Source organism: Sparus aurata, chromosome 10 (genome assembly GCF_900880675.1).
Source record: "Sparus aurata chromosome 10, fSpaAur1.1, whole genome shotgun sequence".
Taxonomy (NCBI): domain Eukaryota; kingdom Metazoa; phylum Chordata; class Actinopteri; order Spariformes; family Sparidae; genus Sparus; species Sparus aurata.
This window is the reverse complement of record NC_044196.1, coordinates 34197963-34225834: the sequence shown is the minus strand read 5'-3', so window position 1 is coordinate 34225834 and position 27872 is coordinate 34197963. Positions and strand designations below refer to the sequence as shown.

At 46.0% G+C, this 27872-nt stretch overlaps 2 protein-coding genes across 4 annotated transcripts in view; one reads left to right on the top strand and one right to left on the bottom strand.

The window, feature by feature from the left end:
• Positions 1 to 108: 108 nt before the first annotated feature.
• plin2 (perilipin 2) lies at positions 109 to 3360 on the bottom strand. Its single transcript, XM_030429607.1, has 8 exons — positions 3314 to 3360; positions 3049 to 3095; positions 2510 to 2705; positions 2146 to 2228; positions 1730 to 2015; positions 1110 to 1288; positions 905 to 1021; positions 109 to 822 (listed from the first exon to the last, which is right to left on the bottom strand). Exons 2-8 carry the CDS (start codon positions 3076 to 3078, stop codon positions 370 to 372), a joined length of 1344 nt encoding a protein of 447 aa, XP_030285467.1. The 5' UTR covers positions 3079 to 3095; positions 3314 to 3360; the 3' UTR covers positions 109 to 369.
• Positions 3361 to 15102: 11742 nt separating this feature from the next.
• Positions 15103 to 27872, top strand: part of adamtsl3 (ADAMTS-like 3) — an 87488-nt gene continuing 74718 nt past the window's right edge. For 2 of the 3 annotated variants that reach the window (XM_030431581.1, XM_030431580.1), the window contains exon 1: positions 15106 to 15469. In XM_030431581.1, the coding sequence (XP_030287441.1) occupies positions 15413 to 15469 (57 nt within the window). In that variant the 5' untranslated portion in view covers positions 15106 to 15412. Of the gene's footprint in view, positions 15470 to 27872 lie in introns of all 3 variants that reach the window. The other variant, XM_030431583.1, reaches the window with a different exon arrangement.

Here is a 27872-nt window from a genome sequence, read left to right as displayed (position 1 = left end):
CACATTCATTTAGTTTAGTTTTTGTCATTTCTCTGTAATCTGAAAGCTGAAAGACAAATTCAGTTTTTATGTGGTGGAGGAAAAATAGAGACCCAGTAAATGCAAAACTCTGATTCCAGTAAAGTTTATGTAGAAATGAGCGCAGGATAAAGTTCTGCATGTCTACAGAATTGAATTTGGCACAGAATTGACAAATATCACATTTTAAGAGAGAATTAAAACATTTAAAAATGTATAAAATAGCGTTTGGAATGCAGCTGTATTAGTTTTGCTTCCTAATGCATCAACATTGTTTTTAAAAAAACATGAACATTTGCCTACAGAGCAGCATACGACTTAGATTTCAGAGCAGAAAGCTGAGACGGACGACTAGTGCTGCTGCGACTTCAGTGACTCCATCTCCACCTCCATCGGCTGCTCTCTGTGCGTCTGGCTGGACGGAGAGCTGGAGGACGTCGCTGGCGTGCTGCTGGCACCGTTAGCCCGGTTCTGGCTCTGCTCCGGGGCCATCCGTGGGTAGAAGGGACCGACCAGCCAGTTGAGCGGCGTGTTGTTGACCACGTAGTCCATGACGTGGTCGAGGGAATCCCTCATTCTGGCCAGCTGGGCTCTGCTGCTGCTCAGCACCGAGTCCGGCACGTCTCCCAGCCTGTTGGCCTTGCTGAAGTTGGTGTACATTTGTGAGGCGGAGCGGCTGAGGGAGAGCGCCTCCTGCTGGATGTTGTTGGGGAGGCCCTGCAGGCTGGAGACCAGGGTGAGGCAGGTGGTCTGGAGCTGCTGGGTGAGGGAGCGGGCCAGGGCCAAGGTGCGAGACTCTATCACCTGAGCAGAGTGGATGAACAGTTAGATATGACATACTTCCTCCTTCCTCGACACAGTGTATGTTATCGCACTGCTTCCTTACCTCTGCCTCGTGGCCATCCTGCTGGTTGGGACCGCTGGACCTCCACGCCACCAGAGAGCTCAGCTTGTCATTCACCATCTGGTTCGCCCCGTCAATATTCTTCCTGCCATATTCAATCTAGAAAAAAACAAAAAACATTTCAGCTGTTTGTCCGAGTAATATTTAGCTGCTGCTGCTCATGTTGATGATGAATATAGAAACCCACCAGGTCGACCGTGGAGTTCAGCTCAGAGATGAATTCTCTGCTGCGCTGCTTGGCGTCCTGGATTCTGGACACCGCCCTGGTGTACGCCCGCTTCCTCAGCTTGGTGGAGAGTGAACCCAGGCGGACGTAGTAGCTGCGCTCCCTCTCGTCAAAGCCTCGCACAGTTTTGGCCTCCAGCTCTGTCACGAGGAAAAGAAAACATGAGCGAAACAATGTAGGATTTCTTTTGAGTTCTGTTTAAGAAGTTTGGTAAGCTGTTTGTCCATGTAGACGTAGCTGGAGGCTGTAAAGGCTGCGAGGAATGTAGGCTAATTATTCAACCGGTCAATCCCCTCAAAACAAATCCATGTGAACTTGGATTCAGCGGAAGTTCACTCTAAACAACATGTCCCTTAATGATGGAGAAAAACAGGCCACTTATGTAAACTTTGATTCTCAGAAGAGCGTAATCCGATAAGTTCCGTTTCTCCCACATTAACAACAAACTCCAGCTGACTGTTAATCAGCTCGTTACAGAACAACAGAATCCCACTCGCCTTATTTCTTCTTTGTATTTTATTTATTTAAACATGATTCATGGAACATGACAGCACTACAGTGATGTTGGTGGTCCCACTCACCCAGCTCGTCCTCAGTCAGAGGCAGGTACTGGTCCACCAGGCTCTCGGAGGTGCTGAGGGCCGAGTCCACTCCGCTGCTGACCAGCCGGGCCACTCTGCTGTCCAGCACCGTGCTGACACTCCCGCTCACCACAGCCCTGGTCCTCTCCACCCCGCCTTGCACCGCGCCCCTCGTCTTCTCCACGGCGCTGGTCAGAGTGTCCGAGACCGTGTCCTTGGCGCCGGACACCGTGCCTGTCATGACATCTTTAGCGCTGGTTACCACATCCTTGGCACTGGAAACGATCTGTGCAGGGACAAACATCAGCCAAGTGTTGGTGAGGAAACAGTGGTTGGGAAACACAGGACGGAGACACAGATTAGCCCACGCTGACATTGTGTAATCTGTCTCGACGACCTCTGACCTTTGAACATACCTGCTCAGACGGCTGGTGAAGAATGGGCAAGGTTTTCTCGATCTTGTCCAAACCCTTACAGGCCAGGTCGTTGGCGAGGGCAACTGCAGGAAACAAACGTCAGAAAGTCAGTCAGCGTTTCTTCAAGCTGAAGTATTTAAAACTGGTACCAGGGTGATAATGAGTAAACAGAGAAACTGGGTGAAAGATCAAGATGAGTAACCGTCCTGACTTGCACTTCCTGTTTCACTGCAGTGTGACTCACTGGGTCAGCACAGAATCACCCTCACAGTTTCACTATGTTTGTGACCTTTAAACTTTTAAGCCACGTCTACTTCATCAGGTAATCCATAATCACAATAATCAGACTGGAGGGGTTTCGTACTCTGAGGCTCCAGCTTGCCGATGATGGGCGACGCGGTGGTGAACACGGCGGACGTGATGTTTCGCACGCCGACTTCGGCGGCCTCACACACGGTCCTGATGTACGGGTGGGTGTCCTTGGTGCTGGAGTACACGGTGGACACCAGGTCACAGGTGGAGCTCACCAGAGGGAGGCTGGTCACCCTCTCCACCACATTCTGTACGGAAACACAACGAGGACAAAAAGGCTTTAACATACTCTCATTCACAATTTAACATGTTGTTTCTAGAAAGTCCAAGCTTGGAAACTGTCTTCTAACTACAATAATACCTTTATATTTGTTTTCCAGTGAGACCAGAGGAAACTGGACACTGATCCATAGTTTTAAAGATCAATTATATTGATTTGTATGTATTACATTCCAAAATATAAAGGACAAAGCATATTTTCTTACATCTAAACATGTACAAGTACTTTTATAGTGTTTGTTCTCCAGCTCATGCCACTTCCGGTTTCCACACGTATTGACAAAATAAGATAAAAGTCTTTTCCACACTTACTTGATTGATGATAACTGCAGCTGCTGCCATGTCGCCTGAAATTAAACCTGCAGCGAGAGAACACGAACATTAGTCGCTCTTATTCTCAAAAACACAAAGAAAGGAAACATTTCAGCTAGAAAACAAACAAAAAACATCGACTTTATCGCATTAAAACCACACAGTCAGTGTAATAGTTCCGTATCAAGTTAGCTACATGATAATAAACATAATGAAGGTTTAAATCGGCTGTCAGCTCGTTAAAAGTGACTTTAAAGTTACTCACCGTCAGTCTCGACTGTGTCCACTCTGTCACTGAGCTCACTGATACTACGAGAGGAGCGTCAGCAGCTGTATTTATATTCTATAATTATCGCGAGATGTAGCGCGGTGAGGTGACGTCAGCCTCTGTAATGAGATGTAGGCCAAAGGTGAGAGAGGTAGAAGTGTCAATGAGGGGGAATTCCTCTCTGTGCAGCCGTCACGTGGACGAGCTGTGACACAACATTTCACAACAACAGTCACATTTTTATTTTATTTTTCATCTTGGAAATATTATGATGAGGATGTTTTTCAGTGATCCACAAGAGAACCTGGAGGCAACAACGTGCTATAAACTATAAAAACTGGATTTTATACAAATATTCTGGCCTCTGTACAAAAAGTAATCGTCTGCTTTATTAGTTTAGAATCAGATTTGAGCACGCGGGACTTTTGGGCTCAGACAGGGATCATCATGAAGACTGAAAAACTTTGTGACTGACATAGTTGAGATGAGATGAGAGATGATAATGATGAAGATGATAGATTACAAGTCCTTCCTCTTCGTTAGCTACAGAGCTCTGAGTGTGTTGTCAGCTTCTTGTTCTTTAACCAGGGAACCGATTCAGAACCGTGTCGGTCCACAGGTGAGACAAAAGCAGACAGAGACTTCCCTGCTGGTCTAACTTAAAGGAGAACTTAACTTTAACTCAACAAAGAGGAGAGACCTCTAATGAATCGGTATAAAAGACAAATTATATGAGATTGTTTTCATATTTTTCTGCAGGATGCAAATAGATAAATACAGGAAATACACTCCCCACCATCTGTACATCATGATATGAGTCTTGTCTGAAGTCTGGTTCAGAGACGAGCTGTTTCCGATCATCACATTTGGATATTTAGCCGACGTTGGTGTTGAACACGAAGCCTTCTGACCACCTCATTTGGATTCATCGTCGAAATATCTCCTCGCCGTTCCTGCACTTGCTCTCATGCTATTTATGAGAACCACTAGACTGATATTTTTTAAATTATTGCACGAAATCTGACCAACCAAACCTAACACCCCGACTTAATACGTTTCTGATGACTTAATTTAACGGCCTGAAGCGTGCGTCAGCGGTTCAGCCGCTGCCAGTAGCTCATCAGAGCCACATGTGTGACTCTGGTCCCAGTTTGAGAGCACTTACATATTTCTATGAGGAATCTTTGTGTGCGTGTTATTAAAAATGTAAATGAAGTGTTTATGTGGTTTCTTTGATGGTGCACATTTGGAGGCCATATGAGGAGACCCGGGCTCGGTGCAGGTTTCTCCAGTCGAGCCAGCAGCACACTGGGGTCCTGGGTTCTGGAGATCAACCCCCTCGGGCCCCATTTATCAGCCCTTGTATAACTCAAATAGACACCATATGAAAATGTTGGCTGCAGCAAACCACAGACTGTAATTCTCAACAAGATTCTGTTCGAAGGAAGTTAGAGGATTTTCACGTTAGTTCTGATTTATTTCAAAAGCAGCTGGGTGTGTGCAGGCCGGCACCACGCCGTACTGGACATTGATCCGCTCATATGATATTATCCACGTCATCTTGTCTTTGAATTGCCGTCACCCGCCTGTGTGTGAGTTGGTGGCAGGCAAAGTCCAACCGGTTGATCAAGAATTATGAGTCATCAGGACGACATGCTGAAATCTGTAATAAAACTGAATCATGAGCTTAAAGGATTGTGGCGCGCTCTGCGTCTTTTAAACATGGAAATGGGAACATGTTGTGTTTTATGGTCCAGTTAGAGCGTGGACGCGATGCCGTGTGCTTAAAGAACACGAGCCTCAGTGAAGACGTGCTAAATGTGTTCAGTGTTAGTGATGGTGTGACCGTCACTGGCTGCACCGACGATTCACAGGTATCCTATGTGACTTATGTGACTTATGTGACACTCGTCTGCAGACAGGTGAGGGTCCCACATGTGAGGTCACCTGTAGAACAAAGACTGAACTAATTAACGGGGGGAAATTAGCTTGATTAAAGGTTTATATCTAGTTTATAAGAGGACAGCATGATCTGATTTATCACCAATAAAAACAATGTTTGTATCATCCCTTATGGAACAAGCACACACTTACACACACTGAAAAACACAATGTGTGTATTGTGTTTTTCACTGTTTAACTATGTTATATCTACATGTAAGGAAACCTGATTGCCTTCCTCCAGGGACGCTCTCTTTGAGCTCAGTGGAATCAAACCACAGCAGTTTAGTGGAGCTGGACGTCGACATGCGTGGCTGAGCAGCACTCAGCTAACCACCGAGCGAAAACACAATTCCAAGTGACATCGGGGTCAATTTAGTTCAGCGTCCTAACGTGACTCCTTTGAACCTCATCTGATAATCTCACAGCCTATCAGATGAACGCACAGCGTCCAAACGGCCTCGGGGCCGCAGGCAGCTTCACTTCTCCGTCTGACTTTGTTTCTGCTCTCTGGAAAACATCATTTCACAACAGAAGAACTAAATGTTGGAATTCACTCTTTTGTTTTTTCGGTTTTTTATGCAATCACAGACTGTTTCAGATGCCAAGTATAACTGAATGATGTGATACTGGAGATGAAAATGCTGCGACTTTTTTAAATGAAAACATAAAGTGAAAGTTAGAATTTATTGGCTGTGTTCTAGTCTCCACAGAGGAGAAGATATTGAACATTTAGTTTAAATTTAATCACCGGGTTAATTGTTCATAATAATAGAATAATAGAATAGTATAATAATTAATTAATAATAAACAAACAAAAACAGCACATTGTCCTCACTGTTACCTGAGGACCTATTCATGATATTTATTTATGAGCACTGAACGGTTGAACCAGTATTTACAGATTTAGGCCACTAGATGGCACCAAAGTAGACAAAGTTATTCATCACAACCTGTCGTCCTGAATGTTTGTGTGCAGGTAAGGAGCCACGGCCCCACCTGGGTCACATGGGGCCCAATAATAATATCAGGAGCAACACATTTTGTTTTTTAGATATTTAAAATAACAGGAAATAAAATAAATGCATGTCGAGAATGATTGTTGCACGGAACGCCTTGGTTTGATTGAAGCAATAAAGTGGCGTGCATCCAAAGGTCTGCAGGATCTGAAATGAGGTTTAGGAGACAGGAAACAGGAAACAGAATAAATATGCAATTAGATTGGGGGATTTAGAGAGTGAGGGCCGATCCTAACACACCCTAGTTGTGCTGAAAGTCGTGATGGTTCCACGAGCTGCCGTGATACTACAGGCACAGAGGCGGTGATGATCTGAGCCGGGTCTCTTTGTACAGACAGTCAAGATGAAAAGGCAGATCAGCCGTGAAGCCTCCGGCCTCCTGCACCCCTCGGGGCTCTGCTGGTGTGCAGGAGTCAGCAGGGGTCACACAGTCTGGCAGGGCTGAAGAGGAGATCCTCACACGGCATCCCTCTTTTGTGCCCTCCTGAGACAGGTAGGGCGGTGGGCAGCGTGCCAAGGCTCCTGGCTGGGTAACGGATACCTGTGGGCTACTGGGAAAGTGTCACACCTCCGGATCACACACAGTCAGAGGCGCTGCGGGAAGAAAGAGCGCAGACAGAAGGGGAGAGTGGCTGTCCTTTCATGCTCTTTAGATCACGGGGGAAGAGGCAGCGATGTGGCTGTGGAGCAGAGGAGAAAGACAGTGACATGTCTTTGGTGCAGCGGCATGCTTTGGTTAACTCGACCCTCGAACTGATGCTGCTGCATTAATACATGTGCTGTCACACATCGTAGCCTCAGCGGCGACCGCTCGTCTGCTGGACTGTCCATCAAACCTGCTCTATGAGTAACACTGGGTTTTTAAACCACAGATATCCAACAGCTAGCTGAGGCTGTGTGACAATTTGTAGTGATTTAAATGCATTCATCACTTTTTATTGGCCACATGTGAGCAGACTGTAACGTGACCTGATGAGCGACGTCTTCTTCATCTCTTTCAGTTGCTGTGGAGGATTTGTTGAAGTTGTTTAAGGCCTCTGAAGTCGAAGACTTGGGTCGTTCTTTCTGCAACAGTCAGAGCGAAGTGACTTTAAGCAGCGCAGCTCTGCTAACAGAAAGCAGCAGTTGCTAACGTTCGGTCTGCTAAGGTTAACAAATGACCTGCACAACATACAGAGCCCCTTTAAGGTTCCCAAGACAACTGTAATATGTAGTTTACACAGCAACAATCTTATGCTGATACATGCAAATTACTGGGACTGCAGCGAATCACGCTAACTTGCACTCACCATATGTCCGTTGTAGAGATTCTGAGAAACCAGCAAAGTACAGCAAGAACGCACACGTCAAGTCAAACCGCAGAGAAATCTGCATCAGCTTTGCAAATATTATCTCGTAAACTGCAACAGTGACTCACACGGGCGCCAGCCGCCTGGATTAGCTAATGCAGCTAACGCCAAGTAGCCGGCTAACCAAGCGAGCTGCCTCTTAATATATAAAAATATAATGGAACAGTTTTATTTAAACAGAGGTCAATAATCTATTGCAGGCTTGTGCTTCCTGATAGGCTAACGTATGCGATTTGTTTGCAGTTAAATTTATCACAAACCTGCGATAACGGATTATTTGGCCACTTGGGGGCAGCAGAAACAACCTATCGACACTGCACATACTGTACATTTGCTCAGTTACAGTTACAGTTAGCATTAAGTTTTATTTGTGTTTCTGGGGACATGATGCATTGAAGTATATTATATGAGAACTAATAATTAGCATAAAACGGTGATACGATGATGAAATTCGGGGTTGTAAAACTAAAACAAGCGAGCTAAAAGTCAAAAGAAGTCCCGTTGTTTGGTTTCTATGTTTAATTCTATCGAGGCGACCCGATCCAAGATAAAACATGTGAGGTCAAGTCCTGCTAATTCAACACTTCCTGTTTTGCAAATATATCTTAATTCCTGTTCCTGATGTTATTGCAGACATCATAGTCGTCATCGCAGCTGTTTGCCACAAGGCACTCATTATCTTTCGTTGAGTCATGTTCGAGAATACCTTTTTGGCCCTGTTTAGAATTAAAACCGTTTATTACATTTGCTCAATAACAAATACAACGCTGGAAAAACATGATACGGTATAATTATTGCAGATATTAGCAGACCGATGTGGAAAAAAGAGACGTGAAATGAACGGTGCTGCCGTCATGAAGAAACGTCTGGCTGTCACTTTGATGGAGTGGAGCTGGACTCGGCGTCGGCTGTTCTCGTCGTCGGAGGGAATTTACACCAGAATTTCAACATCTGGGAACAAAAATAGCCACGAAAAGTTTTGTGGCCCCGCCGCTAAATTTGGCAGTATTATTCTTCCCAGCGTCACCTCGACCCTGGAGCCGGAGAGCTCGTGCGCGAGGAAGTGAATTAGATTTTAACAAGACGCATGCCCTCTAGAAATAACCATTACTTCAGCCTTTAATAAACAGCAGCAGGGCAGCAACCGCAGATTCATAGCGACAATATAGACGAATGGACGAGAACAGGATCTTGTTAAGCAAGGCTCTGTGCACCTGTCCCACGTAATCCTCAAATAATGACTCCGGCTCATTAGCTAAGACATCCACGTTAACCGTCCACGTGTCCCGCTGAGAGGATCAAGACAGAAAACCAGTCAACAACTTTAAAAGTGTGAGCAAAGGTCCGACAGTTGCTCCAGCAGGGCCACACCCCGGCCCCACTTCCACCTTGATGAGTCTTTTTTTTTGTTTTTGGTAATGATTTTCACAGGGAGGACGTGAAAACTCTCACATGACAGCGCTGGAAAAGCACCGCTCTGATCGCTGACCTCCGAGGGCTCGGATATAATTGCTAAGCCAGTCAATGAGCGCATACTTTGAATGGGTCAGATGGGAGGTGAGAAAATGACCACAGAAGGCTCTTCCCCCTCGTGTTGGTCGGACACCATCCCACATGACCCCGCCATGTTTTGTTTTCACAGAGCCGTGCTGGGATTAGCAGGCCGGCTGTTTGTGCTGGCAAAGGGGCAGCGATTCACGGCTATATTTTCTGGGTGCTGTTGCTGACAACCAGACGGAGTCCTAGTAATTATGATATAATTGAGAATGATCTAAAACCGAATGTCCGAGCCAGTGTTTACAGAAAACAGCTGCTTAAATAGGCACTTAGAAGGAATTAGAATAACATTTTTTATGTCCCAGCGTGAGTGTGTCTCTGTCTGTGTGCAAGTGTGCATATATGCGTGGGCTGGCTATTTGGGCACCTACACAGACAAACTCTTTGTTTTGGAAGTGTTCGCTTAAGTCTTCTGGGGCAGACAGGAGCCAAGAACAACGTGGGAAATGGGCCCTCGCTTCATTTCTGCTTTCTCTCCGGGCTTTTCCTTCGCAGCCTCTCTGTCAGATGGACGTTCAGCTGGCCTCCAGAACAGTACCTGAGGCGTGCAGGAGTTTGGAGGAACCAGGGGAACGGCGCTCGGACGCGAGAGGAGTCGTAATGGGAACTGAGTGGCAGCTGACAGCCGGGCCAAGCCGTCTGTCGTTCCCTTCTCCTTCACTGTCTTCCCTTTCTTTCACACAGCGGAAGACATGCACCCAGGCAGGCCTCGGCCCAGGTGGTCTCAGCGGGCAGCCAGTCGTCTGCAGCGCCGTACGAGATGCTGAAATCTGAAGAAACCGCACTGGCAGGAGCAGAATCCACTGTGAGGTCCGGGCCCGCCATGTTACGTGACCCGCACTGCTTGTCATCTCCACTCAGCAATTAGTTAATGCCATATTCCAGGAAATAAAGGAGATGAGTCATAAACATGGTGATGTGCTGACACAATATCAAGCACACATGTTTATCGGCGTCCCCGAAAAGCCTCACGGAAAAAACAAAACTAATTACAAAGTAATACCTCGCTGATGAGATTCAAGTGGAACCCGAACTAGAGGAGAATGCAATTACTACGTATTTGGTCGAAATAAAACATTCGATTTTCAGATTTTCTAGATAAAAAGCGCTAAATCAGGTTAAAGTGCGTTTGCTGGTGAGATCAGAGACGTTACATTACAATCTGGATGCAGCTGTGGAGGCGGAGGCCCGTCGTTCCATCGAAAAACTGCTCAGCGGAAGACAAAAAAGCTCGACTTCCTGTCTATAAAATGACCCAGATCGTCTGCGCTGAGCGGCCCAGAGATGTGCCCGCTAAGACTCCCACCGACCGAGCCGGCTAACTTCAGCCGAACACTAAAAAACTTTGACTGTAGTGGAATTCCTACGATTGAGTGTCGCTCAGCTTCCTTTAATTAACATGATTAAATATTAGATGGACACAAAGACACACAGGAAAACAGAGGAACGTTTAATTGGAATCAAAACTAGACTGCTTCTGTATTATCTTAGCCACAGCTCTGCGTTTGTAGCTCATTAAATAAACACCTGACAGGAACACAGAAGGTCAAAAACACAAGCTCCGACACTTATTTGTCCAACCAGCGCAGATTAAACTGATCCTGAGGGATGTTCGGTCGTCGTTGGCCTAAATAACACTGTTCAACTCTTCTGCCAGCGACCAGCCTGCAGGAGATTTTATTTTCTTGATTCTCGTCTTCTGATTTGAGGTTAGCGTGGAAAATCTGATGAGGCTACCTGAGAAACCGTTTCTCAGGTTAACTTTGTCATTAGATGACAGGAAATCCTGGATTTGTGAAGGATGATGCCTTAATCTTCTTATGTGGAACTGAGTGCCAGTTATTCATCGGTAAATAGTTTAGGGAAACGTATTAATATTCAACCAGCAGTGCTGTATTATTTGCAGAAAGCTGGGATTTGTATGTAATTAGATAGTTCCCTATAGAAGGAGAGGAAAGCGACTCCCTCGGGGCGCTCAGACGAGCTGACTGATCATTGCCAACAGTGTGAAGAGTGTTGTGCCCACTGTCTACATTTCTGACTGGTGGTTTGTGGCATGATGCCCTCAGACAGCACGCACTGGACATGACATGCCTGATGGAACGCGATGCCTGCAGCCGAAACAGATCCGTGCTGACAGACAGGCAGGTTACCGTACCCTTAGCAGGCCTGGCATTCCCCGGGACACTGTGGCCCGGCGATGGCAAGAGCTTTCGTTTCCTCCGGAGTCTCCGGCATGAGCAGACACACACACAAACACACACACACACACACACACACACACACACACAGATAGAGTGCCAAATTCCACAGAGCCGTAAAGGCAATCAGGGACAGATGAGAAAGGCAACCAAGTAGCGGTGAACCACATGCCGGGGGACTGGAAGCAATAACAAGGTGCCACAGTAACACTCGCAGGAGTTTGTGTGCTTTGTGTAATTTGCTTATTTGCTTTCTTACCCGGATCGTTTCCATTCTTACATGTGAACTCTAAGAATCAAGGTAGCCTAGAGCCAGGATGTTGTTAGCTTAGCTTAGCATAAATACTGTAAACGGGAAGAGAAACAAACAGCTAGCTCGACTCTGGACAAAGGTAACAAAATCTACCTACCAGCACCTCGACTCAGTGCTGGAGGGGATTTCTGCAGGATATCCCCGATGTTAGCTCCGCCCTGGTTCCCTCTGCACAACAGCCTATGGGATTTTGGAGGATGAAAATATGTTTTTTTTACATTTATGAACACCACCTCTGTGATTTTTGGGGCGCAAATGAAATCGGCAGACGTAAAGAGCTAACGCTAGGCTATCAATGAACTACACTGAGCATCTGACTACGTTATAGGGCACTTTACTATAAACTGATCAATTTACAAGCAGTAAAGTTAGAGTAAGAAAGGTTTGCTTTGGAACAAAACATGAAAACCTCCCAACCATCACCTGGCTGTGACTTCATATTTCATGGTATCTTGCTGAGAGAAAAAACCTTTTTCTCTAATCACCAAAGTCTCAGTTGCGAAACTGCTGTGAGGAATCTGTGAGCTGCCTCTTTCATGCAAAAACAAGCTAGCTGGTGTCCCATGAAGGGCATTTTCTCTCGCTGGTATCTGGCAAATTCCTGCCCTCTCTTTGAACACATGTGACAAGCAGCGCTTTGACTCTCAGGCCAAATATCACTGATCAAACAGCCATGTTTGGTGTCAGCCAGAGGGAGACAACTAGGTTACTCATATGGGGGGCGCTGACCCGCCCCGGGTATGTTTAGCCAGGAAACCAACACATGTACTGTACATACTGCGGCCCTATTTTGCACTTGTGGAGTCATGCTTCTGTGCCTGTGTGTGCGAACATATAAACATGCAGTATAACGATGGAAGCTGCCTCTGAGAGCACGGAGAGGCCTCACCGAGCATCCAGCCCATCACTGCATTCAAACAAAAGATCTCAGCTGAAAGACTGTCATTAGCTGCTGCCTCAACCTCTTATTTGTCTTCACTCACAGAAACTTCCCCTAAGATCTGTTGAGCAAACAACTGACAGATGCTATTTAAGCTTTTAGAGTCCCTAAAAATACATTCGCGCTCAGGGCAGTGATTTTGCAACTCGGTGATCCCGCTGAACGCGTCCATCAATAAGAGCAAGCAGCATTTGTAACATGAGGACGTGGCTTAGCCGAGCACCGCCAGTCACACTGAATGTAAACTATTCATGTCTTGGAGCATTATCTACTGCCTGCTCCGGCTTTGTGGGGTGTCTGCGGCGCTCTGAGGGTGTCGAGGGCGGTCAGAGTTCAACCAGAGGCTCCCAGAGTCTTTCAGAGACACTGGGCTGTTCATGACGAGCGGCTCGATCAGGTACGCTGCTCAGGAAGATTTAACCTCCGAGGTGGAAGGGAAGTGATTTCAACCCCCTCCTCCACCTTCAGGTAAAGATTTTTTTCCCTCTCCTGGGGAAATAAACATTTACATTCCTGCGCTCAGTGTGTTAATAGAGATTAAGCTGAATTGAAGCCTGCGTGTCAGGCAGCAGTTCAGGTGGCTCATACCATACATACCTATACTATTGTGTGGCTCTCAAAGAGCATCCTCCACAGTCCTTTGAGCCGGGCTGAGGACAGATGACATTTTGGAGGAACATTGTTATTAAGGTGGCCCTGGAGAGCTTCAAAAGCCACAAGCAGGTCCTAAAGCCCCGCCACCGAGAGCGCAGCTTCAAAGAACTTAATGTCTCTGACTTTAATGAAGGTACGGGATCAAAAGGAAGAGGAGTCGCCGACCCCGGACGTCAATTATACTGTAATGCAAGATTCCTCTCTCACTGAAGTGGAAAAGGTTGTGGTTCTTATTATAGTTTATTTCTAAACATGATTTAATCACCACAAAAAGGTTTCCAACCCTCAACAGTGAAACACATCAGGTCAGGCCGGCGTCTGACCTTCTGTTGGACCCACATTCACTTCTAGATACAGTGCAGACCTTTGGTTCAATTGCATGAAAAGTACAATTCTCACAAACGCAGAGGGAACTGTAATTGTTATTGGAGCCGGATAGGAATGACATGGGTCCCATCGAGGTAAATCAGAAACAACAGCAGATTAATCACATGCCAGCCGAGGCCAAGAGTGCGACCGCTTCATTCCATCCAGTTGATCTCAGTTCACAAGCAGTCGGCGCTCGATTCAGATAAAACTCCTCCGGACCTTAAATGGCACATGGCTGGCAGCGCCACAGACTGATGCATTTCATACTTGTGACTGAATCTAAAGCTGTGAAAAAAGTCAGAGAACTCCTCGACTGGTGCGCAGCCGACAGCACGTCCACGTCCTGCGGCCCACATGGTGCAGGGAGACGGGCCCGTCTGGTGCTGTGCTGCAGCAGAACTCGGCTCTGTGACTGCGAGTAATCAACACAGCAACGATGATTAAATCAGCGAGACAGGAAACCACAGCCAGCGATAGCTCCAGAGGATGAAATCTACTCTGACATGTTGTTGGATATTCAGAGCGGTTATGACAAAGAGAGAAATTAATATGTTCTGTTGTTCTTCTTTCTAGCTGGTCGAGAGGATTGTTGCCACGCTAACGTCTGCACGACACATATGTAGCTGCACTGTTAGCGTAGCATGCACACTGAGAGCAGGTGAAAACAGCTAGCATGGCACTAAAATGTTTATTTAATTCAGTTTATTTTAGAGGTGCTGGCTCGGCATGTTCATTTCGTTACCTTTGGAAAGAGCTAAGCTAAGCTAAGCTAACTGGTTCCTGTCTGTAGTTTTGTTTTCACCGTAGGCTGCGTATGTGAGACAGAAAGCCTGTAGTCGTCATTTAGCTTCTTGTTAGCAACCTTTATTTGAGACATGTAAAGGCTTTATAATTCAAACACGGGGTTATTTACTGACATATTTTACATCGTAGAGCAAAATATGAAAACATCCTCAACTTGTGTTGAGCACAGAGATTAATATTAAACCCACTGTTGAGTGGCAGGTCGTCATTCTCATCATCTAACAGGTGTATTTTCCAAAAATGTCAAATTATTTCTTTATAGTTTCAACTGTTGTTCAAATTTTTAATTCTGTAGATAAATTGGACATAAAATGGGACCAAACTTCCCAAAACCATGTTTTTTAAAAATATATATTTGTGGACTTGAGTTGAGAATGAGTGATTATTTATATTTGTGCTGATAATATTGATCATATTGACACTTCAGGCTCTTTAAGCCCTGTTACAACGTTTATTTTCCTAATAATAACACTATAAGTGTTCCTGCAGACACACACTGGCTGTAGCATCATCACACACACTCACACAAACACACCGAGCATCACTTGAGCTCCTCGTGTCTGTGCACCGGCTCAGCCAATCAGCGCGCAGCGGCTCGGGGCCGTGTGTCTTTAAGAGTGTAAGGTGGGTGAGTCCGGCTCCTCCTGACGCGCGCGCTGGTATGCAAACATAAATTTAGCAGCAACGTGTTTGCGGGGGAACAAAATATCTGGAAGCGGCCGTGAAGTGTCATGTCGTCTCCGGCGGTTCTTGGCTGACTTTAACCTTTTTCTCCCCCCCTCCTCCTCCTCCTCCCCTCCTCTTCCTCCCCTCCACCCGTGTGAAGTGGAGCCGGAGAGCAGAGCCGAGCAGCGGAGAGGAGAGTGACTGGACGGACCGGGACCGACGGACCGGGAGCGCAGGGCACACAGCTGTCTGTCCACACTTTGAGAGTCTACCAGCACCGGAGATGACAGCAGGCTGCTGGAGCTGGACCGGGCTGCTGCTCGCCGCCGTCTGTGTGGAGGTAAGCTGCTGCTGCTGGTGCTGGTGCTGCTGGGTTAACTCTGACCCGGTCCATTCAGAAGTTCGAGAGAGAGAGAGAGAGGGAGAGGATGGCGCGTCACTGGGCTGGTCGAGCTGACGCGCCCCGAACCCGCTGTCAGCTCACCAGAACAACTCAGTCGCACCTTTTTTTAAATTCAATTTATGTGGAAAAACAAACGAGGCAACACGTGCTTTTAATTTGAAATGTCGTGTGATGGGCTGTAACCCGTCCGGACTCCAGGTGTTCGGGTGGAAGTGACTGTTTATTGTTTTATTTCTATTTTTTTTAATTCAGGACTGGTTTAAGTTAGTAAACATGTGTGTATAAATAAACACATTTATCAGGAAACTGCCTGAAATAAACACAAACATTGTATAATTTATTCATCTATGTATTAATTTGGTGGCGTTGATTGGACTTCCTCTTCCTGTGATGATGCACAGCGGATGACATGACAAAAATATCTATATTCTTTAAATTTGAATATACTCAAAATGTGCTGAGTAATCAAAGTGTGTTATGTAATTAAAGGTGCAGTACGTAGTTTGGGGAAGTTTTCATTGACGGATTTATTTAAGCCCAAACAAACTGAATAAACAAAGTTTGTTTTCATGACCTGACAGGACGACACAATTAAATGCTGTTTGACTTTGTTTACATGTGGCGGACCCTGCCACCTTATTTTCCTCTGAGAACAGCTTGTTTATTCACTTTTGTGTCGTGACCTTACCTGCGTAATGCCCCTTTAATATACGACAGCCTTTTAAAGCAGAGTCACAACTTTGCTTTCTACCTCGCGATGTCAAACCTAGAAGTTAACAGAGGCCGTATTGTATGTCCTCTGAAAGGTCGAAGCTTATCTGTCCTGCGTTGGACAAAATGTCTAAAATCAGCCCAGTCAGCTGACAGAAATCACTACATGTTATCTGCTGACGGCCCGTCGTGCACATGCATCGTGCATGCAGACGGAGCTGTACGAAAGCTGACACATGCCGCTTCAACAGAACAGCAGAAAAGCCGAGTCCTAAGTGGAGCACAAAGCAGTTGTTTGGCCTGCAGACAGGTTTTAAGGTCTCAAACAGAGGGGCGGGATGCCACTGTCGGCATGTGTAAATGACCACGACAGGTGCTAATAGCACTTCAAGGTGATTTAGGCTTCAGACACCCTGGCTGCCATGTAGCCCAGCTGAGCACGTCCGCGCTGTAATCAGTAAATGTCTGTGACAGAGGAGCGCTTCAGGCTTTCCAGCTCTTTCCAGGCCACTGTCCAGTGCTGGCCGGGTTGTGTTACAGTTTAAATATTGGGGGGGAAAATCACGAAATGGCACAATAATGGTCTTACAATGTGTACGAGCGTCAGAGTGGAGCTGCTCAGATCTTTGATTATGTTTTCAGGATGATCTGACGAGTGTGAATGAGTGTCTGCTGTTTGGAACATCTTTGATTCTCCCACATTAACAGAAACCTCGTCTGCGGTCAAAGTGCGCTGTAATTGATCGCACTTAACTCTGCGTCCAGAATGTGATACGCCTCAACATTAACATTGATTTCTGTGTTGCAACAACTGGCGGAGGTCTGATTGTTGTGCGTCTGTCGCGCAGTCAGACTGAGTAATGACTCTGTAAGTGGTCGTGAGAAGCTTTACCATCTGTGCAGGGAGTGACGGCGCTGCATGAGTCAGCGCTGGACGTTTCTCCGTCCACAGTCTCCACAGCGACCCTGCGCTCTGCGTCAGAGACCCCGGGATCAACAAGTGCTGCCTCCCGGGGTCTCTGCTGTGCAGCGGCCTTCTCTTTTCATCCCCACTCTCAGGTCAAAGCCTCTGCATTTCCATTTAGCTGAAGAATGAGAGTCTATATTTGTGCGTATGGCAAGTTGTGTGATTTGTGTGTGTGGGCCAAACGGCCTGTGGCTCCAACCCTAAATGGAATAGACCTTCCTTTGTGGGTGACATAATGACATACCTCGAGTGATTCTTGGAGGGTCTTGTTGCCCTCACTCTATTCCCTTGATTTGTGCAGCAAAGTGGAACCTTCCAGAAGCTTTTTCTTCTCCTTTTTGCTGGATGGGGATTTGAAGGTGGTGGTGTGACCTTAAAAGACACTCAAGCATCTCTCTGAGCACCGAGGTTAGTGCCTGTAAACACTGATTTGGCTCCAGCCAAGGCGACGGAGCAAAGCAAATCCTTTTTGTTAGCCTTCATTTTAGTTCTTTTTGGCGTTTGCCTGCATGTGTCTGTCTTGATTTTGCCTCCGATGCTTTTTTTGTGTAAAAGCTGAATATTACTTTAGTGCTAAATCTTTATCAAATGTGGTGTAGCAGGCAGGAAAGCACCGTTTATAAATGTGAAATCTGTTTAGGATATGTGTAAGCTAACGTGACATGACACCAAAAGTCACCTGACTATGACGAAGGTGAGGTAGATGATTGAGTGTTAGCATCACGTTAGCTTAGCAGGCTAATAGGAAACTGTCATTAATGTAATGCGTTTGGCTAGTTTGTATCAGAAAGACGGAATTAAAACTGAACTAAAAACAAAAGGAGTGTGCGCTCCCCTTTTCTTTTCCCAGTGCAGGTTAATCTGTCAGTCTTAATATCATTCCTGCAAACAAACCACAGCAAACAAACAGACCGTGACAATAATATCTCTGCTGGAAGTTCCTGCTAAACGACAGGGTCCGTGTTTTTTGACACATGATGGATTCTAGTCAGCTGCCAGACTTCATCACAGTGTTCAGCTGCCACACTCGCTTCCCTACATGCCTTTCTTTGTAATTACTCAGCTGGAATTCAAAAGGAAATCAGCCACCAAAGCAACAGATTTTGATGTTTATTAAAGGAAATGGTCCCTCTCGGATTGTGAATGCAGCGGGCAGAGCGTATTGAAGTCCTCAGGATGGGGAAGCTTCGGGGTCTAATGGCAGGATTAAGTGGGGTCACGGCGTGCAAACGGTCCCGAGCGATCGTCCGTCAACAACAACTTGTCTTGTTCCCCGAAACATGCTCCACAGCTTGATTGCCTCATCATAAAGACCACAAACTATCCAATTAGCTTTCATGAGTGCCTTTGTTGTGGAACGCAAGTGGAATGGGAAGTGAATTAATTCTGAGAGGGACCGGTCCCACTCGAGGAGTAAAGGAAAGGGCTCCGCGGAACATCTGGCCAGTGATGGATGGATGGAGCAAGTTTTTGGAGCGCATTAACAAAACCGAGTGTTTTCAGTTACGCTGCAAAAGCCCTCATACTCATCTCATTGTTCCCATCTGGGCTTAATCTGTGGAGCGAGACTCCGGGTTTGCTCGGCGTGGAAGTGCTGAAGTGTATGTGTGCAATATTATTCTCGATCCAAGGCCAAAATTCACTGCTACTCGTGTCGGCATACATTGCCAAGATGCCCGCAAACTGATTTTTCTTCGCTTTTCATGCAGAGCTCTTAGTGTTCCTGGCAACAGCAGCGATATTTCCTGCGTGTCCTGCTCAGGTGTACCGGGGATGCTGCTCGTCCAACACTGGAAATAAAGAGCGCAGGCAGTCATCCTCGGAGCGCCGGGCCAAAAGGAAGTAGCTTCAAACCGTCCTCGCTGGGCCAATGAAGGAAAAGTCCTCGGAACAGAACAAGACATGGCAGCTTCTACTGGATGTCGAGTCCCAGAGAAGGTTCAGTTTCAACAGTATTTGTAATAAACCTATAGCTAGGATAAAATCTACAGATCTCACAAATGAGGCGTGGCTAAAGAAGGATATGTAAGATTAGACCTGCATAGCACTTATTTTTAGTTAAATGAATATTGAGACATTTGGGAAATATGCTTATTTAGTTAGGTGAGTAAATTGTGTGCTAAATATAAAGCTAGGGAATGATTAGCTTAGCTTAGCTAATCATTAAGATATCAAGGAGAAACGGGCGTGGATTAAACAAACGTGTTATAACGTGTTAATTAGGAAGGTTTAGAGATGGTTGCTAGGCAGATTATTTACCTTTGGACGGAGCCAGACAAGCTGTTTCCTTGTGCTTCTAGCTTGTAGCTATGCTAAGCTAAATGTCTCCTGGCTCTTTCTTTATATTACGACATACAGATATTGATCCTCTCCTCGAGAAAGCAAAAGACTTCCCAAGAAGCTAATTGATAGCACTTGAATGTTTGTATTTTAGCTAATTCTGAAGCTAGGGGATGTTAGCATTATAATTTTGAGCGGAAACGATTGTGGAATAAGCAAACGCGATGTCACGCTAACTGTGTCCCGGCTCTCGGTTCATAGTTAGCATACAGATAAGAACGAGGGTGGCATCCGTCCTCTCACGGACAAGAGAGCACAAAAGGGTATTTCTCTAAATATTTTCCGAATTGTCAAAGTTTCATCAACATCAGGAGCTGATTAACGAACCACGCCATGTGAAAATTGAAAAGATGTGGAACGGAGAATGTGGATTTTGCCGTTTCCCCTTCAGAATCTGGTGGAACTTGATAGTGTTGTTTTCCTTTCAATCATTTGATGCCAAGTTCTAATAACATGCTGTGACTGACTGCCTGAAGCCGCCTGTGCCAGCAAATGGCATAACTCTGCAGGGTCATGTTGCAGTGTTATGCCGGAGTGTATGCAAGAGTGCATGTTGTTCAGACTGCTAAGAATATCAAAAGGCATAATGAGCTTTTGTGGTTTCATGTTGCCCCGATGAAAGCGTGTATGTCCGATTGTGCCACACGCGCTGTGATCTCTCTGGTTTTATATCAGGCTGCTGTCACGCATTGATAAAGATCTGCCAGCAGATGGCAACATTACAGCAGAAGGGCTTTTAGTGTCCAGCTCAGCAGCGGTGGCCTCTGTAGCTCCCACGCCCATCACAGATACTCAGCTCCATTGTGATTGTGCAGGTGGCTGCCCTCCGTCCCCTCTCTGTTTCCTCTGGAGCCCCTTGTGATGAACTTGTTCCTTCTCCGTGAGGTTTATTTGTCATTGGCGAGCATGAAAGCCGAGCCTCTGGCATCCTGTTCCTCTGATGAAAAATCCTGGGCTGCGCTTGCAGCGAGCCCACGTCCCCTCCATCAGCGTGATTGAGCGTTGTTGTTTTATCCTGTTGTGTGTTCCTGGACGCCAGCTCCGACTTCATCTGCAGCAGCCGCGGCGCCCTGTGCATCATCTGGCCCGCACATTTTTCACACACACGGCCAATCTTCGAAAAGCCCCAGAACCTTTGCAGTCGAGCTGCTCGAGCACATGCGCTTAAGTTCTGTCTGTTCTGTTCTGCCCCGGCCGTGACCTCAGATCCGTCCCAGGGTGGGATTGCAGCGGGAGTGCCGAGGAGTGGTGCTAACGAGAGGGGAGAGGGAGCACTCAGGGCCCCTCTTCTGATGCCTAATTAGAGGGAAGGGCAGGTAGGAATTGTGTGTGTGTGTGTGTGTTGAAACAGAACAAGGGAGGATCGTCAGGAGAGAGGAGGAAGCCAGATCGGGCACTACAGAGGGAAGGAAAGAGGAAAGCAAGAAGGAAGAGGGGAGGATGCAAAAAGGTCAAGAATGGTAGAGAAATACTCGACAGTGGTTATTGTTTAGCGCTTTAGTAAAGGAGTCAAGTTAGAGGACAAGAGGAAAGCATAAATACATCTTTTCTCAGTGACCCAGGTTAGATAAAATGCAGTAAAAATATGTCATAGACTTGGAGAGTCTAGCAGAGATGGAAGGTGAGTGCCACGTGAGAGGATACAAAGGAAAAGTGGATTATTAATGGAGTGATATTGATGTGGATTTAAGAGAGAGCAGGCAAACGGGACACACACAGACACAAGGCTGTCTGTAGACATGGAAACAAAAAAAAGAAGCAATATTGATGGAGTGAGAGTGGAGGAGTTGCACGAAGCATGCACGGAGAGCAAAAGGCCAGACAGAGGTAACGCAGAAACAAAAGCACCACCGGCGAAAAAGCTGGAAAGTAAAACCTAAATATTCAACCGCTCGTGGAGAAAAATGGAAACGCAGTAACTCCAGAGCCGCCGACTGGTTGACAGGCACGAAAAACAAATGCAAGACCAGCTATCTCTTGCACTGACCTCCTCGCTCTTTTGGAAACGGGAAAAAGGAGGTTGCATACAAGTGTGAGAGAGGTTGTGTGTGAGGATGGAAACATGAGCGACTGAGAGGCTGCAGTGCTGGCTGCGCTGGATGTTTGCGAGGCTAATGATGCTCTCTGGTGTTCTCACATCTGTTTCCCCCCGCAGCCACATGTGCTTTGAGTAAACGCTGGGCTGCCACGACTAAACACCGGAGACACCGTTACAAATGATGTGCTATTAGGATTACCATGCGTACGGCCACAGAAGCAGATTGGCGGTGAAGTACGTGTGCGTCCAGCGTGTGGATCCTCAAGTAAATGTGGTGATCGGATCCTTCTCCAGGCCATCAGTTGATGAAGCAGTTTGTTTGGCTTTTCTCTACCACACCGTCTCTGATATGGCCAAGCTGAAGCTCTCATTCCTGCCTTGTAAACATATGGTCAGCCAGTTAGCTTAGCATAGCATAGAGACTGGAAAAAGGGGGACACAGCGAGTCTGGTTCTGTCCAAAGGTGAAAAACTGCCGACCAGCACCTCTGAAGCTGACGGATTAACGGGGCTTAAAGCAGTTTCCGACCAGCGCTGTGCAAAAAATGTCAGAGAAATGTCATGTTGTTGTGTTTTGCTGGCAGCGTTGAGTGTGTGTGTGTGTGTGTGTGTGTGTGTGTGTGTGTGGGATGATTTCCTGACCAGCAGCAGCGACTTCCTGCCGTCCTCGCAGTGTGACAGCAAGAAAGTGAATGTTGTAAATGTTCAACTATGTTCTCCTTATGCAGGACATTTCCTCTCTGAGACGTCAGTGTGGAGCCAGTTTGTGTTGCTCTCCACCACAGGTGTGTGTGTAAATGTGTGTTTGTGGTCTTGTGACTGCTCTGTGTGCGGTGTGACCATTGGACCATTACTAGGCTGCTCACAGGGATTAGCTGGACCACGATGCCCTCTTTGAAATGCACTTACACACACACACACACAGACACACACACGGTGACACAGCACAGATGCAGACTTGCTGGCCTCCCGTGAAGAGGTTTGGGTCTCCCCGCTTTTGAGGAACCCCCTCAAATCTGTGTGGTCCTGCAGCGTGTGTGTGTGTGTAAAGTGTGTTTATGTATTGTTGTTGAGTGTGTGTGTGTGTGTGTCAGGTAGGAGTTCATGGGGACATTTGTTCTTACAGAGGCAGCATCTTCACTCGAGATGTCTGGACTGAGCGTGAACTTGAGCGTGAACTTTAAACGACCTTTATTTAAGCGTGTATGCATCCAGACGCTCTGTTTTGCATGTTGTGCAGTGATTGATGTTTGACCTCGGTGATAACTACCCGTCTGAGAAAAAACACCCCGCGGGGTCGCTGTTGTTTTCGGTCTCTCGGCTGGCTGACGGCCTTTATCTCGCCGTGGTGTTGCATTTGAAGTGCCACTGTGGAATTCTGTGCGGTGACATCATCCACGCCGTCGCTCGCTGACCTCCCGAACGCGCCCTGCGTGTTTGAATCCGTGTAGTCCGAATCCTCTAAGCACCCTCCCCTCCTCCTCCTGTCTCCCCGATGACAGGTATGCAGCTTGAAAAGTATTTGGCAACCATGACCTGGAAAAGTGCACGTTTGACATTGAGCATGTCACTCATCCTTCATTCCCCCCCACACACTCCTCCTTCTCATCAGCGGGACATAATGCGCTTTTAAATAAGGCCTTTTGTGTTATCAGCACAGCTTCCTCTCTCATCTCGGCGTGATTCGCTCCATAGCTGGAATAGTTGGGATTGTGGTGACCAGGTGGCCTGTGAAGCCACCTCGATGATATGACAGATACCGGAGACTCAGCTCGGTATGAAAGGTCCTGAAGCGGGTTTCAGATCATTTAAGCTCGACGCTGAGAGACAGGTGGACTGACAGACGGAGAGAGACGACGCAGGGCAGGTGAAGCCAGCCGGCGTTACTGTATGTTATTGACAAAGTCTCTCAACACAACCTGCAGCAGCGTCATCAATGACATCTGTCAAATCGTGATGCGTTAAGGGGCTAAAATGAAAAAAGGGAAATGTTGCACGACTTTTATCTGACAGATTTAGTTACAAGTTACGTTAAGAATTAAGATTTTACACATAAAAGTCATCAGTTTATAGAATATTGTACATTCTTTTTAGATTAAACTACAGAACCGTTCAAAAATTAGCTAATTTAGCGCCACCTTGATCTCTTGGAACAAAATTGAACGGGATTTTTCTCTGTTAAAGGGAATTACAGGGATTTATTGATTGGATGAAATTATCTTTTATAAACCCTGGTGCCTACATTACCCACAATGCAACTTAGCCACTGAATAACATTGCTAGAGGTAATTTATCAGATTTCATGCGGCTTCATAGAATACTACGTTTTGCACACATGCAGCAGGACAAACAAAGACGTGTAAACTCACTTTAAAGGGGGAAATTGTTGAAGTTACCCTTTAATTTCCCACGTGTAGTTTGTGTATGCTAATTCAAAGTGGTTTCCAAGAGAAAATTGTTCCATCATGTTGTTTTGGTCAAAATAAGAAGTGAAAGCGGTGATTCTAACCCCCTGACCTCAAGAAATAAATCATTTGATAAACCTGCTGACATTTCACTTCTCTGCGGGGAAACATCTGTCTGTTCATCTGTCACACTCAATATTTCATACAGTATTTCCTCCAGGTGCACGCTACATCACTTTAACATCACACTACCCAAGTGGATTTTGATAAAACCTCAGGAAAATCATGTTGATAACACGCGAAACACGGTGACATAATGCCTGCGGTGAACTCGCAGGCGTCGAGGAGGTTGGAATGAGGGAGCGGCTCGCTTAAATTATGACTGACACCGAGAAAAAAAAGCAGAACTGTTTTGACTGACAAACAATGGCGGGCTGTGTACGAGCGCAAAAAAAGTGAGCAGGAGCCATTTGTGTGTGTTTGTATGTGGGTGAAAGATGTGTGTGTGTGTGTGTGTCAGCGCGAGACAAGTGTGTTGGCTGACGCTGATTGGCAGGAGGGCGCAGCAGGAATGTGCCCGGCTGCAGCGCTCTGCGGGACAGGTACAAACTGCTCTATCATCGCATGAGAGAGTAATCGTTACGGGCAAATCATTACATGATCAGAGGGAACCGAGTCCGGGCCAAATATGCACAACCCTTAAGATTATTCCTGTCTTTTTTTGGAGGGGATGGGTTTTTTTTTACAACTGTAAAGGAATGATGGACAGAGAGACAGATCATGATCGGAGAGGAAGAACGGTTGATACTCACAGGATTGGGAATGTGTTACGAGGAAGTGACACCTGAGGGACGCTTGTTTTGCAGGTGGAGGATAATTAAAGGTCCAGTGTGTAGGAATTGGTTGCATCTAGCTGTGAGAGCCAGCGTTTGGTTTGTCCGTTGTGGGCTTCTGTAGAAAGACGACCTGCTCCCTCTGCACATGTGACCCACAGAGCTCCCAGTCTGAACTGATAGCTGCATGGCTAATTGAGCTAACTAGCTAAAGGCAGCTACAGACAGCAGCAGTGAGCGGAAACTCTGCTGCCCACTAATTGTTTTTGAGCATGAATATGGCGGGTGGCCAATATCTTCCATATTGCACTTTTAGGGCGATTACATCATCCTTTCAGAATGTCAGAGATTGATTTAAATATGATTTATTACACTACAAGTGTAACAGAGACATAAATGTTGAGTATCCTTATTCAGTGGTTAAACGTCTACCCACAGGATGTGATGACTAATGTTCTGATCTTATCTGAGCTGTGATGTTCTCACGCTCGGTTAAAGGGAAGGAAAGGAAAGGTGTCACGATCCGGCCGATGAAACGAGAAGAGTTTGTTTATTTAGTTTGTTTGGGGATGAAAAAAGATCTTTCTCTTGTGATTAAAATGTCTTTTAAAGCTGATAATGATCAAACAAACAAATCCAGCCAGTTTGTGCGTTTGCACGTACTGCACGTCGTTTGATGAATGATCCTGAAAACAATCATGTAATAAGTTAATAAATAATAAATGCTGGATTACTTTATGTTTGCTTCCTGTGGTGTTTTACTCGAACATCCACAAAGGCTCCACAGACTGCGGAGGGAAGACAAATCGTCCTGTGTGTCCAGAAGAGGTGACATAAAGCCTTCGTGATACAAACTGGATAATGTAACTGGAATAAATCTGTAAAAACTGGCTCCTTCTTTTTCCCAGAGCGCACAACATGTTAATCAGCAGCCAAATTCGCGACAGTTGGTCGATCAATCAGTTAGCGTTTCGTCTGAGCACATTATAGTTCCACCTAAATGTGACTGGCAGCGAGCCTTTTTGTTTTTGCGTAACAGGTTTGGAATTTATTGCGTTCACCCAAAGCTAACAAAGTGCCAGCCTCTCACCTCATACTGAGTGATTCTCACTCCCCCAGTGTTAATATTACAATATGTGGCTGTAATTGCAGCGGCTTAATCTATGCTGACAACAAATATTTTTGCGGGGGAATATTTTCCTTCGAACCAGACTGAGCTTGCAGACCGCTAATTTCTGCAACAGATGTGGAATTGGGCAATGCTAACAAAACATTTAGGTTTACACACCACTGTGATACTGAAAGACGGCTACGCAAGTGTTGCAATAGACGTGGGAGGAGATTTACTTCACGGCATTAGCGGCTTATAAAGTAAAAGCGGTAATTAAAAGAGAGGTATTAAGATATTGTTTGCGCGTACGCCAGCTGTTAAGTAACCTGATCTGCGGCCGTGTGCAGGTGTGCGAGGCAGACACACCGCCTTGAGGATGTAGGTTCATGTTTAACAATGTGTGCCAAAACTGTCTCGCTCGTCTCTTCTAAAAAACTTTTATCAGTGCATCCATGTGTATCTGTAATGCAGCCTCAGGTAGTTCTTGCTCCGACATGCCACCATCCTTTGGTTCGCTCTGAAAGTAAATATGCAAGTGTGAGCTTACATGTCTATCTTCTCAGTGTATTGTCTGTGTTTTTATCTACTCGACATGTTTGATTTATCTCTCTGCTTGTGCTTATTAAGAAAAGCCCGGTAAGCAGTGTTCAGATAGATTTACATCATAAATCCCTGTTTCATTTCCTCCCGTTGGTCTTTGTGCACTCGTAGCAGTTTCGGCTTCGCTGCAGAGTGTCGGCCTCGCGTGCCCACTGGCTGACTCACGTAGCTCCTGCTGAGCGCTGCTCCTGGGGTCTGGGGGTTCATCCACAGCCGCTCCCTTTTCCTGACGCTAACCTACTTCAGTTTCAGGCTTCCTGCTCCTCTCAGGTCAGACTTAGAGAGTGTGGAGACTGATGACCAATGCATGCATGCATGTGCACAGGACATAGGTGTGTGTGTGTGTGTGCACGCCCTGCAGGGACCCCACCCTCTGGTCTAGGATGTGTCTTCCTCTGCAGAGTGAAAGTGTGAAAGGGCACACACATCATCAGAAAAGAGAGCTACATTTTTACCACTTGATACCCACGAAGTTGTGCTATTAGCTGACAAACCCTGTTAGAAGCTGGAATCAAGTGTCGTATATGAAACGATCATTTTGTGCCCGACAAACATTTAAAGTTACTGATTCACAATCTTAATAATGTTTTTAGGGTTAACTTTATTCTGTTCCTTTCTATAAGGTCTGTTAAAGTGTTATGAATATGACCTTTGATAGATTTAATTATGCAAGAATCTGATTGGAGCAGTGCCCTCTGAGTGCTTTGAGCTGGTTCTAAACAAAGTTTTCCAACTGTTGCGATAAATTTAGACGGACATTTCCCTGATTTATGTGATGATCCAGGGCATGGCATGGATTGCTTTTCTTTCCGCCGTACTAATCCAGGTGGTTGCACAGGCTTGGCCCCGTTAGTTCCCAGATTTAACAGTGCAAATGAACCCGCTAATCACATAGACACATGCACAGGACGGAGGAACTCCGATCTAGGTTTGAGCTTGTGACTGCCAATCAATGTCTGATATGTCAGTGAGACTGTTAACGTCAGTCAAGGAGTTTTTACTGTACGTAAAAAGCCGGCTTGGCTCCTGATCCGCACCAAACTTTCATGCTCAAGTTATCTGAATGACGCAAGTGAATCAGGGCAGATCCACCACTTGTGTCTCATTAATTAAGTCACACCCAGCTGTTGTCATAATGCTGCTGTGTCCACGTCAACTTGCTGGCAGTAATTAACTTTCCGTTCCTCTCAAAGTAACAACTCTGGAACCTCCAGGCCACAAAAATACAGCAGAAGCAATGTTTGACATGCAGTAAAGTTCGATGCATATATGTAGCGGCACTCCTGAAATAATAACAGGTTTTCCAGAGTAATGAGTTAAAAAAAGATTCAGAAAC